Source organism: Nerophis lumbriciformis, linkage group LG05 (genome assembly GCF_033978685.3).
Source record: "Nerophis lumbriciformis linkage group LG05, RoL_Nlum_v2.1, whole genome shotgun sequence".
NCBI lineage: Eukaryota > Metazoa > Chordata > Actinopteri > Syngnathiformes > Syngnathidae > Nerophis > Nerophis lumbriciformis.
The window spans coordinates 16,294,899-16,310,000 of record NC_084552.2 but is presented as its reverse complement, the minus strand read 5'-3'; the positions used below and the strand labels follow the sequence as shown (position 1 = coordinate 16,310,000).

The window sequence follows — 15,102 nt, the reverse complement described above, 5'->3', positions numbered from 1 at the left end:
ACATCATCTGCAAAAAGCAGAGACCTAATCCTGCAGCCACCAAACCGGATCCCCTCAACGCCTTGACTGCGCCTAGAAATTCTGTCCATAAAAGTTATGAACAGAATCGGTGACAAAGGGCAGCCTTGGCGGAGTCCAACCCTCACTGGAAACGTGTCCGACTTACTACCGGCCATGCGGACCAAGCTCTGGCACTGATCATACAGGGAGCGGACTGCCACAATCAGACAGTCCGATACCCCATACTCTCTGAGCAGTCCCCACAGGACTTCCCGAGGGACACGGTCGAATGCCTTCTCCAAGTCTACAAAACACATGTAGACTGGTTGGGCAAACTCCCATGCACCCTCAAGGACCCTGCCGAGAGTATAGAGCTGGTCCACAGTTCCACGACCAGGACGAAAACCACACTGTTCCTCCTGAATCCGAGGTTCGACTATCCGGCGTAGCCTCCTCTCCAGTACACCTGAATAGACCTTACCGGGAAGGCTGAGGAGTGTGATCCCACGATAGTTAGAACACACCCTCCGGTTCCCCTTCTTAAAGAGAGGAACCACCACCCCGGTCTGCCAATCCAGTGGTACCGCCCCCGATGTCCACGCGATGCTGCAGAGTCTTGTCAACCAAGACAGCCCCACAGCATCCAGAGCCTTAAGGAACTCCGGGCGGATCTCATCTACCCCCGGGGCCTTGCCACCGAGGAGCTTTTTAACTACCTCAGCAACCTCAGCCCCAGAAATAGGAGAGCCCACCACAGACTCCCCAGGCACTGCTTCCTCATAGGAAGACGTGTTGGTGGGATTGAGGAGGTCTTCGAAGTATTCCCTCCACCGATCCACAACATCCGCAGTCGAGGTCAGCAGAACACCATCCTCGCCATACACGGTGTTGATAGTGCACTGCTTCCCCTTCCTGAGGCGGCGGATGGTGGTCCAGAATTGCTTCGAAGCCGTCCGGAAGTCGTTTTCCATGGCCTCACCGAACTCCTCCCATGTCCGAGTTTTTGCCTCTGCGACCGCTGAAGCCGCACACCGCTTGGCCTGTCGGTACTTGTCCGCTGCCTCAGGAGTCCTATGAGCCAAAAGAACCCGATAGGACTCCTTCTTCAGCTTGACGGCATCCCTCACCGCCGGTGTCCACCAACGGGTTCTAGGATTACCGCCACGACAAGCACCAACTACCTTGCGGCCACAGCTCCAATCAGCCGCCTCGACAATAGAGGCGCGGAACATGGTCCATTCGGACTCAATGTCCAGCACCTCCCTCGTGACATGTTCAAAGTTCTTCCGGAGGTGGGAATTGAAACTCTCTCTGACAGGAGACTCTGCCAGACGTTCCCAGCAAACCCTCACAATGCGTTTGGGCCTGCCAGGTCTGTCCGGCATCCTCCCCCACCATCGCAGCCAACTCACCACCAGGTGGTGATCGGTAGAAAGCCCCGCCCCTCTCTTCACCCGAGTGTCCAAAACATGAGGCCGCAAATTCGATGACACAACTACAAAGTCGATCATGGAACTGCGGCCTAGGGTGTCCTGGTGCCAAGTGCACATATGGACACCCTTATGTTTGAACATGGTGTTCGTTATGGACAATCTGTGACGGGCACAAAAGTCCAATAACAAAATACCACTCGGGTTCAGATCCGGGCAGCCATTCTTCCCAATCACGCCTCTCCAGGTTTCACTGTCGCTGCCAACATGAGCATTGAAGTCCCCCAGTAGAACGAGGGAATCACCCGGGGGAGCACTCTCAAGTACTCCCTCGAGTGAATCCAAAAAGGGTGGGTACTCTGAGCTGCGGTTTGGCGCGTAAGCGCAAACCACAGTCAGGACCCGTTCCCCCACCCGAAGGCGGAGGGAAGCTACCCTCTCGTCCACCGGGTTGAACTCCAACGTACAGGCTCTGAGCCGGGGGGAAACAAGAATTGCCACCCCAGCCCGTCGCCTCTCACTGCCGGCAACGCCAGAGTTGAAGAGAGTCCAGCCCCTCTCGAGAGAACTGGTTCCAGAGCCCTTGCTGTGCGTCGAAGTGAGTCCGACTATATCTAGCCGGAACTTCTCCACCTCGCGCACTAGCTCAGGCTCCTTCCCCCCCAGCGAGGTGACGTTCCACGTCCCAAGAGCTAGCTTCTGTAGCCGAGGATCGGACCGCCAAGTGCCCTGCCCTCGGCTGCCGCCCAGCTCACATTGCACCCGACCTCTATGACCCCTGCTATGGGTGGTGAGCCCATTGGAGGGGGGACCCACGTTGCCTCTTCGGGCTGTGCCCGGCCGGGCCCCATGGGGACAGGCCCGGCCACCAGGCGCTCGCCATCGTGCCCCACCTCGGGGCCTGGCTCCAGAGGGGGGCCCCGGTGACCCGCGTCCGGGCGAGGGAAATCTGGGTTCCTTGTTTGTTTTCTTCATAAAGGTCTATATATATATATATATATATATATATATATATATATATATATATATATATATATATATATATATATATATATATATATACACATATATACATATATATATATATATATATATATATATATATATATATATATATATATATATATATATATGTTTGTTTAAGTTATGTTCCGTTTGGGTTTTGTACACTTAAATCCTGCTTTTCACTCCCTTGTTTTGTCACCATAGCAACCATTAGTTTCACCTGTTTCACGTTTTGAGTCACACACCTGTTTTCACTGATCATGTCACTGCTATTTAAATCTGACTGTTTCTTTTGATCGTCCTGGTGACATTATCCTTTCTACCTCTGCAGCCTTTCATTCCAAGCCATAGTTCCATGCCATAGTTTCCATGCGGTTTCACGCCACAGTAAGTGTTGTTTTCGTTTTCATGTTCATAGTCTCTCTTGTTTTGTTTCATTAGCCAAGTTTGTTCTCCGCCATTGTGCGCGCCTTTTGTTTGCTTCCTTTTTTGTAGTTTGTTAAGAGTTTCAAATAAAATATGTACTTACATTCACGCCTTGCCCGCGCCAACTTTCCTTTGCATTCCGGGAAAACAAACCCCAAGGTCCACGTATTGACATTATATATATATATATATATATATATATATATATATATATATATATATATATATATATATATATATATATAGTATATGTATGTGCTTATTATTTTGCTGAGTACAATACACTCTTTTTGCGTGTGGCATCAAGTTTGCAGGTGTTTTCGTACACACCAAGTGTCAAACCTTGAGTAGATCAGAGGGAAAACATTTCAGTCACTTTGAGAAAAGAACCATGATGATATTCACCTCTAGTCGTGTGCGATCAATGTCTCTGGGAAGTTTCACTTTCACTCGGTGTGTGACTGCCAGCATTTCATAGGGGTACACCTGCAACCAATGGAGGGAAACAATATGTCTTCATTTGATTGTCAAAACATTGGGACTGATTGGATGGAATGAGTCAAATCTTACCTTGTATTCTGGGAAATAAAGAAAGGAAACAGTAAAATGAAGTCATGACGTTTAAAAGCTGTCGACTAGAAGGAAGCCATGAGATGTTGTTTATTTACCTCTCATGCCTCCCCAGCTGTGAGAGTCTGGATCAGCGTGGTCCTCCATCATGTCAGCAGCCTGTCAGGAAACACACGAGGAAAAGTCCTTCACTGGAGGAATCAGGAATACCATTTAATGCTACATTTACGTTTTTGAAGGAGGAAACTTCCCATGAAGTTAAAGTTAAAAGTTAAAGTAGCAATGATTGTCACACACACACTAGGTGTGGCGAAATTATTCTCTGCATTTGACCCATCACCCTTGATCATCCCCTGGGAGGTGAGGGGAGCAGTGAGCAGCAGCGGTGGCCGTGCCCGGGAATCATTTTTGGTGATTTAACCCCCAATTCCAACCCTTGATGCTGAGTGCCAAGCAGGGAGGTAATGGGTCCCATTTTTATAGTCTTTGGTATGACTCGGCCGGGGTTTGAACTCACAACCTACCGATCTCAGGGCGGACACTCTAACCACTAGGCCACTGAGTAGGTTAAAAGGTTGAAAAGGTTGAAAATGAACATTTAACAAAATTAAATCTACATTTATACATTTTATTTTGAAAGTTCATATTTGACATCAGAAAATGTTTCATGGAAAAAAGTTGGCAAAAATCATAGATATGTATGTGGAAAACTAAATTAAAAAAAACAACTAAAATCATTCTATGAAAGTCATTCCACGACATTTATATGTATGAATTTAAACCTTTTCAAGTAGGAAATGTTGCATTGGTCAGTATGTGGTATGTGTAGCTATATAAATATATATATATATATATATACTTTAGGTCAGGAAAAAACACAAGAGGCTATTCTATCCCGGCAAGCCTGTTTCGCAGGTTTCCCTGCAAAATCCCCTGAACAGCAAGGAAACCTGTGAAACAGGCTTGTAGGGATGAAATAGCCTGTGTGTTTTTTCGGCCTGCCGATATTATCGGACGATAAATGCTTTAAAATGTAATATCGGAAATTATCGGTATTGTTTTTTGTTTTTTTTATCGGTATCGTTTTTTTTGTTGTTGTTTTTGTTTTGTTTTGGTGCTGATGGCTTCATCTGGCCAGGATCTTCAGCTCTCACTGGATCAGTTCGCAGCCGAGTGTGAAGCGACTGGGATGAGAATCAGCACCTCCAAGTCCGAGTCCATGGTTCTCGCCCGGAAAAGGGTGGAGTGCCATCTCCGGGTTGGGGAGGAGATCTTGCCCCAAGTGGAGGAGTTCAAGTACCTCAGAGTCTTGTTCACGATTGAGGGAAGAGTGGATCGTGAGATCGACAGGCAGATCGGTGCGGCGTCTGCAGTGATGCGGACCCTGTATCGATCCGTTGTGGTGAAGAAGGAGCTGAGCCGGAAGGCAAAGCTCTCAATTTACTAGTCGATCTACGTTCCCATCCTCACCTATGGTCATGAGCTTTGGATTATGACCAAAGGACAAGATCACGGGTACAAGCAGCCGAAATGAGTTTCCTCCGTCAGGTGGCGGGGCTCTCCCTTAGAGATAGGGTGAGAAGCTCTGTCATCCGGGGGGAGCTCAAAGTAAAGCCGCTGCTCCTCCACATTGAGAGGAGCCAGATGAGGTGGTTCGGAGATCTGGTCAGGATGCCACCCGAATGCCTCCATGGGGAGGTGTTTAGGGCACGTCTGACCGGTAGGAGACCATAGGGAAGACCCAGGACACGTTGGGAAGACTATATCTCCCGGCTGGCTGGGAACGCCTCGGGATCCCTAGGGAAGAATTGGACGAAGTGGCTGGGGAGAGGGGAGTCTGGGCTTCTCTGCTTAAGCTGCTGCCCCCGCGACCCGACCTTGGATAAGCGGAAGAAGATGAATGGATGGATGATCACACTAATTTACAAATTAAAAATTTAATGTTGGAAACGTTTAATGGAAAATTATAAATATTTGGGGAAATTATTTTTAAAAAAGTATGGGAAATTAAGTAAAAATGTACCTATTTGAAATTCTAAAGTATGACATGTTTCATGTAAAATTAAAAATGTTTCAAAAAACATTTCAAATTTTAGTATATAAAGCTAGAAATGGTCTATGAAAAATCACAGCTATATTTCTGAAAATTATATACATTTATGGAAGAAAATATTAACACTCAATTAGAAAGTATAACAATACATCCACATTTGGGTGAAACTGCAAATTTGAGCATTTAAATTTTAAAGGAAGAAACCTTCCATGGAAGTAAACATAAATGTATTGTAGGAATTAAGGGCAGCACGTTGGGACAGGGGTTAGTGCATGTGCCTCACAATACGAAGGTCCTGAGTAGTCCTGAGTTCAATCCTGCGCTCGGGATCTTTCTGTGTGGAGTTTGCATGTTCTCCCGTGACTGCGTGGGTTCCCTCCGGGTACTCCGGCTTCCTCCCACCTCCAAAGACATGCACCTGGGGATAGGTTGATTGGCAACACCAAATTGGCCCTAGTGTGTGAATGTTGTCTGTCTATCTGTGTTGGCCCTGTGATGAGGTGGCGACTTGTCCAGGGTGTACCCCGCCTTCCGCCCGAATGCAGCTGTGATAGGCTCCAGCACCCCCCGCGACCCCAAAAGGGACAAGCGGTTGAAAATGGACGAATGTAGAAATTAACAGAAATAAATGTAAATCTTTTAATTGTTTTTGTAATGTTACACAGTGCCCCTTGGTGGTGGTTTAAGGAAGTGACTTCAGTTAAAAAACACGCCCATTTTCTATTGGCTGTCATTGTCACCCGACAAAGGTCAAAAGTCAGAGCAGCCATCTTGTTTTTCCATTTTGTATGAGACAGTGGGGAAGGGTCTGGCTGCGGCCGCAGATTTTAGTCCAAGTCGCGCCCCACAAATGTGACAACAATGGAAGTGAACCCTTTTTTCAATATGGCCACACGAGAGAAATAGATGGCGAATGCAACGCACCATTGGCTGTTATTATTGCGGTATTTGGATGTATTGCTTTTTCAGTTGATTATATACAACCCTAATCCCAAAAATAACCCGGACTCTAACCCTAACCAAAACCTAACTGTAACCTTAATTTATTTTCAGCACAATTGTTGTATTTACAAACCCCGTTTCCATATGAGTTGGGAAATTGTGTTAGATGTAAATATAAACGGAATACAATGATTTGCAAATCATTTTCAACCCATATTCAGTTGAATATGCTACAAAGACAACATATTTGATGTTCAAACTGATAAACATTTTTTTTTTTTTTCGCAAATAATCAATCATTAACTTTGAATTTGATGCCAGCAACACGTGACAAAGAAGTTGGGAAAGGTGGCAATAAATACTGATAAAGTTGAGGAATGCTCATCAAACACTTATTTGGAACATCCCACAAGTGAACAGGCAAATTGGGAACAGGTGGGTGCCATGATTGGGTATAAAAGTAGATTCCATGAAATGCTCAGTCATTCACAAACAAGGATGGGGCGAGGGTCACCACTTTGTCAACAAATGCGTGAGCAAATTGTTGAACAGTTTAAGAAAAACCTTTCTCAACCAGCTATTGCAAGGAATTTAGGGATTTCACCATCTACGGTCCGTAAGATCATCAAAGGGTTCAGAGAATCTGGAGAAATCACTGCACATAAGCGATGATATTACGGACCTTCGATCCCTCAGGCGATACTGCATCAAAAAGCGACATCGGTGTGTAAAGGATATCACCACATGGGCTCAGGAACACTTCAGAAACCCACTGTCAGTAACTACAGTTGGTCGCTACATCTGTAAGTGCAAGTTAAAACTCTCCTATGCAAGGCGAAAACCTTTTATCAACAACACCCAGAAACGCCGTCGGCTTCACTGGGCCTGAGCTCATCTAAGATGGACTGATAGAAAGTGGAAAAATGTTCTGTGGTCTGAAGAGTCCACATTTCAAATTGTTATTGGAAACTGTGGACGTCGTGTCCTCCGGACCAAAGAGGAAAAGAACCATCCGGATTGTTATAAGCGCAAAGTTGAAAAGCCAGCATCTGTGATGGTATGGGGGTGTTTTAGTGCCCAAGACATGGGTAACTTACACATCTGTGAAGGCGCCATTAATGCTGAAAGGTACATACAGGTTTTGGAGCAACATATGCTGCCATCCAAGCAACGTTAACATAGACGCCCCTGCTTATTTCAGCAAGACAATGCCAAGCCACATGTTACATCAACGTGGTTTCATAGTAAAAGAGTGCGGGTACTAGACTGGCCTGCCTGTAGTCCAGACCTGTCTCCCATTGAAAATGTGTGGCGCATTATGAAGCCTAAAATACCACAAGGGAGACCCCCGGACTGTTGAACAACTTAAGCTGTACATCAAGCAAGAATGGGAAAGAATTCCACCTGAGAAGCTTAAAAAATGTGTCTCCTCAGTTCCCAAACGTTTACTGAGTGTTGTTAAAAGGAAAGGCCATGTAACACAGTGGTGAACATCCCCCCAACTACTTTGGCACGTGTTGCAGCCATGAAATTCTAAGTTAATTATTATTTGTAGTGCATTCAATTGAATATGGGTTGAAAAGGATTTGCAAATCGTTGTATTCCGTTTGTATTTACATCTAACACAATTTCCCAACTCATATGGAAACAGGGTTTGTATTTATTAAGTAATGGACCCCCTGTTGAAGACCACTGCTATTAGGGAATATACATATAAAAAATATTTAATAACATTTCAAATTCACATCAACAAGCCAGCATTAATAGCTAACGAGGGTATCTCACCTTGTAGATGCCGTTCCTCCCATAACCAGGTAAGGATGCAAACTTATTATGAGGAAAACCTGACAAAATAAAATGGTAATTTAATATTTTTTGATCTAGCAGTAGTCAGTTTGTGCCATGTTAACCGATCATACTCACTTGGCTTGTAGGTGTTCATTGGCAAACTGCATGTAGACTTGCATGGGTCAAGGTCTTCTGGGCCCATCTGTCCATCCATCATCCAACTGGCGTTCTAGAATCCAATGGAAATGATTCAGGGTGAGTTGTCAAACTTAAGTTAAAGTACCAATGATAGTCACACACACACACACGAGGTGTGGTGAAATTTGTCCTCTGCATTTGACCCATCCCCTTGTTCCTCACCCTGGGAGGTGAGGGGAGCAGTGAGCAGCAGCAGTGACCACGCCTGGGAATCATTTTGGTGATTTAACCCCCAATTCCAACCCTTGATGCTGAGTGCCAAGCAGGGAGGTAATGGGTCACATTTTTATAGTCTTTGGTATGACTCGGCCGGGATTTGAACTCACAACCTACCGATCTCAGGGCGGACACTCTAACCACTTGGCCACTGAGTAGGTAAAAAAAACAACTTGGTTAGAGATACCACGAAGTAGGTGGCAATGCCTTAACCATACATGTGTTGCAGGCCACAGGGGCCATTTCCATCCAAACTTTGTTGTGACGCCACAGAAAACTGAAAATATTCACAGTTTATTATCTGCCGTCTGTCGAGACGCTTAGTTTAAATTTGGTTGTGATAGCTGGACAAAACGTTGAGGACAAGTTTGTCATTGAAAGACACCTGGAACTGTCTAAAACCACGCGGTATGCAACATTGAGTGGTGGACGCCCTGTTGGTTGTATCACAAGTCTTGTTTGTTCATGTACAAACCCCAAAACTAGTGAAGTCGGCACGTAAATGGTAAATAAAAACAGAATACAATGATTTGCAAATCCTTTTCAACTTATATTCAATTGAATAGACTGCAAAGACAAGATACTTAACGTTCAAACTGGAAAACGTTGTTATGTTTTGCAAATATTAGCTCATTTGGAATTTGATGCCTGCAACATGTTTCAAAAAAAGCTGGCACAAGTGGCAAAAAAAAAACGGAGAAAGTTGAGGAATGCTCATCAAACACTTATTTGGAACATCCCACAGGTGAACAGGCTAATTGGGAACAGGTGGATGCTATGATTGGGTATAAAAGATGCTCAGTCATTCACAAACAAGGATGGGGAGAGGGTCACCACTTTGTGAACAAATGCGTGAGCAAATTGTTGAACAGTTTAAGAACAACATTTCTAAACAAGCTATTGCAAGGAATTTAGAAATTTCACCATCTACGGTCCGTAATATCATCAAAAGGTTCATAGAATCTGGAGAAACCACTGCACATAAGCGATGATATTACGGACCTTCGATCCCTCAGGCGGTACTGCATCAAAAAAAATACATCAGTGTGTAAAGGATATCACCACATGGGCTCAGGAACACTTCAGAAAACCACTGTCAGTAACTACAGTTCGTCGCTACATCTATAAGTGCAAGTTAAAACTCTACTATGCAAAGCGAAAGCCATTTATCAACAACACCCAGTACCGCCTGAGGGATCGAAGGTCACAGGCATTCAGCCCGAGCTCATCTAATAAAGACTATCCACTTCCGGTTCCGGTTCACCGTGCGTGACTGCTCGCTGACTGCTCGCTGTTTCGAAAAAGCTAAGTATCGTTCTTTTGTGTGCTTTTAAATTGTTCTGCAGCTTTCTTTATTACTTTCTCAACATATTTAGTAGTACTATTTAACTTGCAAATCACCCGATCTCTGTCTCTCCACCCCTCCCGCAGCTAGCTAGCAGCTAGCTGCTAAGCTAACGAAGCTAGCGCGGAGAAAGGCGTCGCCGGGCGCCGGTCAGAAGGAGTCTACTCCTGCACACCGTGACCAGGACTTCTCGGAAGACAGCAGGAACTTCACTCGGTGACAGAAAACACCGTGAGTATGGCTTCCTGCGCGTCTTGCACCTTACTCAGGGAGAGGCTGGCTCTGCTAGAGGGCCGTGTCCGCCAGTTAGAGCAGAGTAATCTCGTAACTTTAGATGTTGCGGACACATCTGCTAGCGTTAGCTGTAGCGAGCTAACTAGCCCAGCCTGTAGCAGTCCTAAGCGGCCTACAAGCTACGGTGTACCGGTTGAGACGCATAATAGATTTAGCTCTTTAGCTAGTCCTACACCCCAGTCTACCGGGCACCACACCTTAGTCATAGGGGACTCCATCACCCGAAACATAAAGCTTAGCAAACCAGCCACAATTAAGTGCATCCCGGGGGCCCGAGCACCTGACATTGAGGCTAATCTTAGGGAGCTAACTCGCAACAGGCCTAATAAACACGTACGACAGGCTAATCGCACCACTAGTTATGCGAATATAGTTGTACACGTTGGCTCCAATGACACTAGAATGAGACAGTCAGAGATTACAAAGAGAAACATAGCCAGGACTTGTGATCTCGCTAGAAAGATGTCCAGGCATCGAGTAATTGTCTCTGGCCCCCTGCCTGCGAGAGGCAATGATGAGAGATATAGCAGATTAGTCTCGCTTAACAAGTGGCTGGCTAGCTTCTGTAGACAACAGGGACTAACGTTTATTGATAATTGGCCCTCTTTCTGGGGCAAACCAGGCTTGCTGATGAGGGACGGCCTTCACCCTAACCAGGAAGGCGCCATCATCCTGTCTAAGAATATAGACTACTGTTTAAGTCACATTTGACTAACTACACTAGAGCAAGCCCGGTCACAGGCAATTACAAAACCTCCCGGGTGAGGAGTCAGTTAAGCTAGAACTAGCCAGCACCAGGCTGGATAATTCCTGTACGCATAGCAATTTTCTTAGAATAACACACAACTCACATAATGTGTTTTCTGTTGTGAATGTGTCCGGGGTAGATATGCATTCTACTGAGGTGGCAAATCATGATGCGTTCAGTCGATCGCAGCATCAAGCAAACAATCTGAAAATTCCCGTCGTATCAATTCCTAGATATGGTCGAAACTATTTAAAGTGCACTACGTATAATAAACGCAACATTATTAATATTTCTACTACGGATAATTTAAACAAAAACTCGTCAAAACAGCCCAATACTTATAATATGGGCTTTTTAAACATAAGATCATTGTCTCCCAAAACGTTATTAGTTAATGAGGTCATTAGAGACAACAATCTTAACGTCATTGGTCTTAGCGAAACCTGGCTCAAACCAGACGAATTTTTTGCGCTAAATGAGGCATCTCCTCCTAACTATACGAATGCGCATATTGCCCGTCCCCTTAAAAGGGGTGGGGGGGTCGCACTAATATACAATGAAAACTTTAACCTTACCCCTAACCTAAATAATAAATACAAATCGTTTGAGGTGCTTACTATGAGGTCTGCCGCACCGCTGCCTCTCGATATGGCTGTTATCTACCGCCCCCCAGGGCCCTACTCGGACTTTATTAATGAATTCTCAGAGTTCGTTGCTGATCTAGTGACGCACGCAGACAATATAATCATAATGGGGGACTTTAATATCCAGACTATAATTGATAGCTGTGGTCTTACACAAATAATAAATGAACCTACGCATCGCAACGGCAATACGATAGATCTAGTGCTGGTCAGGGGTGTCACCACCTCCAAAGTTATGGTACTCCCGTATACTAAAGTAATGTCCGATCATTACCTTATAAAATTCGAAGTTCTGACTCATTGTCAACAAACTAATAATAATAATAACTGCTATAGCAGCCGCAACATTAATGCCGCCACAACGATGACTCTTGCTGACCTACTGCCTTCGGTAATGGCACCATTCCCAAATTATGTCGGCTCTATTGATAACCTCACTAACAACTTTGACAATGCCCTGCGCAAAACCATTGATAGTATAGCACCGCTAAAACAAAAAAGGGCCCCTAAAAGGCGCACCCCATGGTTTACAGAGGAAACCAGAGCTCATAAATTATCATGTAGAAAGTTGTAACGCAAATGGCGCGCGACCAAGCTTGAGGTTTTCCATCAAGCATGGAGTGATAGTTTAATATCGTATAAACGCATGCTTACCTTAGCTAAAGCTAAATATTACTCAAATCTCATCCGCCTCAACAAAAACGACCCTAAATTTTTGTTTAGTACAGTAGCATCGCTAACCCAACAAGGGACTCCTCCCAATAGCTCCACCCACTCGGCAGATGACTTTATGAATTTCTTTAATAAGAAAATTGAACTCATTAGAAAGGAGATTAAAGACAACGCATCCCAGCTACAACTGGGTTCTATGAACACAGATACAACTGTATCTACGACGGATACTGCAATACAAAATAGTCTCTCTCTTTTTGATGAAATAACATTAGAGGAACTATTACAGCGTGTAAGTGGGATAAAACAAACAACATGTTTACTTGACCCACTTCCTGGGAAACTTATCAAGGAGCTTTTTGTATTATTAGGTCCATCAGTGCTAAATATTATAAACTTATCACTTTCCTCTGGCACTGTTCCCCTAGCATTCAAGAAAGCGGTTATTCATCCTCTGCTCAAAAGACCTAACCTTGATCCTGACCTCATGGTAAACTACCGACCGGTATCCCACCTTCCCTTTATTTCGAAAATCCTCGAAAAAATTGTCGCACAGCAGCTAAATGAACACTTAGTGTCTAACAATCTCTGTGAACCTTTTCAATCCGGTTTCAGGGCAAATCACTCTACGGAGACAGCCCTCGCAAAAATGACTAATGATCTACTGCTAACGATGGATTCTGATGCGTCATCTATGTTGCTGCTTCTTGATCTTAGCGCTGCTTTCGATACCGTCGATCATAATGTTTTATTAGAGCGTATCAAAACACGTATTGGTATGTCAGATTTAGCTTTGTCGTGGTTTAACTCTTATCTTACTGACAGGATGCAATGCGTCTCCCATAATAATGTGACCTCGGACTATGTTAAGGTAACGTGCGGAGTTCCTCAGGGTTCGGTTCTTGGCCCTGCACTCTTTAGTATTTACATGCTGCCGCTAGGCGACATCATACGCAAATACGGTGTTAGCTTTCATTGCTATGCTGATGACACCCAACTCTACATGCCCCTAAAGCTGACCAACACGCCGGATTGTAGTCAGCTGGAGGCGTGTCTTAATGAAATTAAACAATGGATGTCCGCTAACTTCTTGCAACTCAACGCCAAGAAAACGGAAATGCTGATTATCGGTCCTGCTAAACACCGACATTTATTTAATAATACCACCTTAACATTTGACAACCAAACATTTACACAAGGCAAATCAGTAAAGAATCTGGGTATTATCTTCGACCCAACTCTCTCCTTTGAGTCACACATTAAGAGTGTTACTAAAACGGCCTTCTTTCATCTCCGTAATATCGCTAAAATTCGTTCTATTTTATCCACTAGCGACGCTGAGATCATTATTCATGCGTTCGTTACGTCTCGTCTCGACTACTGTAACGTATTATTTTCGGGTCTCCCTATGTCTAGCATTAAAAAATTACAGTTGGTACAAAATGCGGCTGCTAGACTTTTGACAAGAACAAGAAAGTTTGATCATATTACGCCTATACTGGCTCACCTGCACTGGCTTCCTGTGCACTTAAGAAGTGACTTTAAGGTTTTACTACTTACGTATAAAATACTACACGGTCTAGCTCCGTCCTATCTTGTCGATTGCATTGTACCATATGTCCCGGCAAGAAATCTGCGTTCAAAGAACTCCGGCTTATCAGTGATTCCCAGAGCCCAAAAAAAGTCTGCGGGCTATAGAGCGTTTTCTATTCGGGCTCCAGTACTATGGAATGCCCTCCCGGGGGGGGGGGGGGGGGGCACAGGTCCGGTGGCCATGGATGAAGTGCTGGCTGTCCAGAGTCGGGACCCGGGGTGGACCGCTCGCCTGTGCATCGGCTGGGAACATCTCTACGCTGCTGACCCGTCTTCGCTCGGGATGGTGTCCTGCTGGCCCCGCTATGGACTGGACTCTTACTGTTGTGTTGGGTCCACTGTGGACTGGACTCTCACAGTATTGTGTCGGACCCACTCGACATCCATTGCTTTCGGTCTCCCCTAGAGGGGGGGGTTTACCCACATATGCGGTCCTCTCCAAGGTTTCTCATAGTCATTCACATCGACGTCCCACTGGGGTGAGTTTTTCCTTGCCCGTATGTGGGCTTTGTACCGAGGATGTCGTTGTGGCTTGTGCAGCCCTTTGAGACACTTGTGATTTAGGGCTATATAAATAAAGATTGATTGATTGATCTAAGATGGACTGATGCAAAGTGGAAAAGTGTTCTGTGATCTGACGAGTCCACATTTCAAATTGTTTTTGGAAACTGTGGACGTCGTGTCCTCCAGACCAAAGAGGAAAAGAACCATCCGGATTGTTATAGGCGCACAGTTGAAAAGCCAGCATCTGTGATGGTATGGGGGTGTATTAGTGCCCAAGACATGGGTAACTTACACATCTGTGAAGGCGCCATTAATGCTGAAAGGTACATACAGGTTTTGGAGCAACATATGTTGCCATCCAAGCAACGTTACCATGGACGCCCCTGCTTATTTCAGCAAGACAATGCCAAGCCACATGTTACATCAACGTGGTTTCATAGTAAAAGAGAGCGGGTACTAGACTGGCCTGCCTGTAGTCCAGACCTATCTCCCATTGAAAATGTGTGGCGCATTATGAAGCCTAAAATAGCACAACGGAGACCCCCGGACTGTTGAACAACTTAAGCTGTACATCAAGCAAGAATGGGAAAGAATTCCAACGGAAAAGCTTCAAAAATTGGTCTCCTCAGTTCCCAAACGTTTACTGAGTGTTGTTAAACGGAAAGGCCATGTAA

The 15,102-nt window shown here is 45.0% G+C and overlaps 1 protein-coding gene and 1 non-coding gene across 5 annotated transcripts in view; both read right to left on the bottom strand.

The window, feature by feature from the left end:
* Positions 1 to 15,102, bottom strand: part of ablim2 (actin binding LIM protein family, member 2) — a 150,580-nt gene that overhangs the window by 6,661 nt on the left and 128,817 nt on the right. For all 4 annotated transcript variants that reach the window (XM_072913157.1, XM_072913158.1, XM_072913159.1 and 1 more), the window contains 3 exons: positions 8,350 to 8,443; positions 8,212 to 8,270; positions 3,267 to 3,590 (listed from right to left, as the gene is read on the bottom strand). In XM_072913157.1, coding sequence (XP_072769258.1) covers positions 3,522 to 3,590; positions 8,212 to 8,270; positions 8,350 to 8,443 — 222 coding nt within the window. In that variant the 3' untranslated portion in view covers positions 3,267 to 3,521. The remainder of the gene's footprint in view (positions 1 to 3,266; positions 3,591 to 8,211; positions 8,271 to 8,349; positions 8,444 to 15,102) is intronic.
* LOC133607034 (U6atac minor spliceosomal RNA) lies at positions 8,794 to 8,879 on the bottom strand. Its single transcript, XR_009815364.1, has one exon. It is a non-coding gene; the product is annotated as a U6atac minor spliceosomal RNA (small nuclear RNA).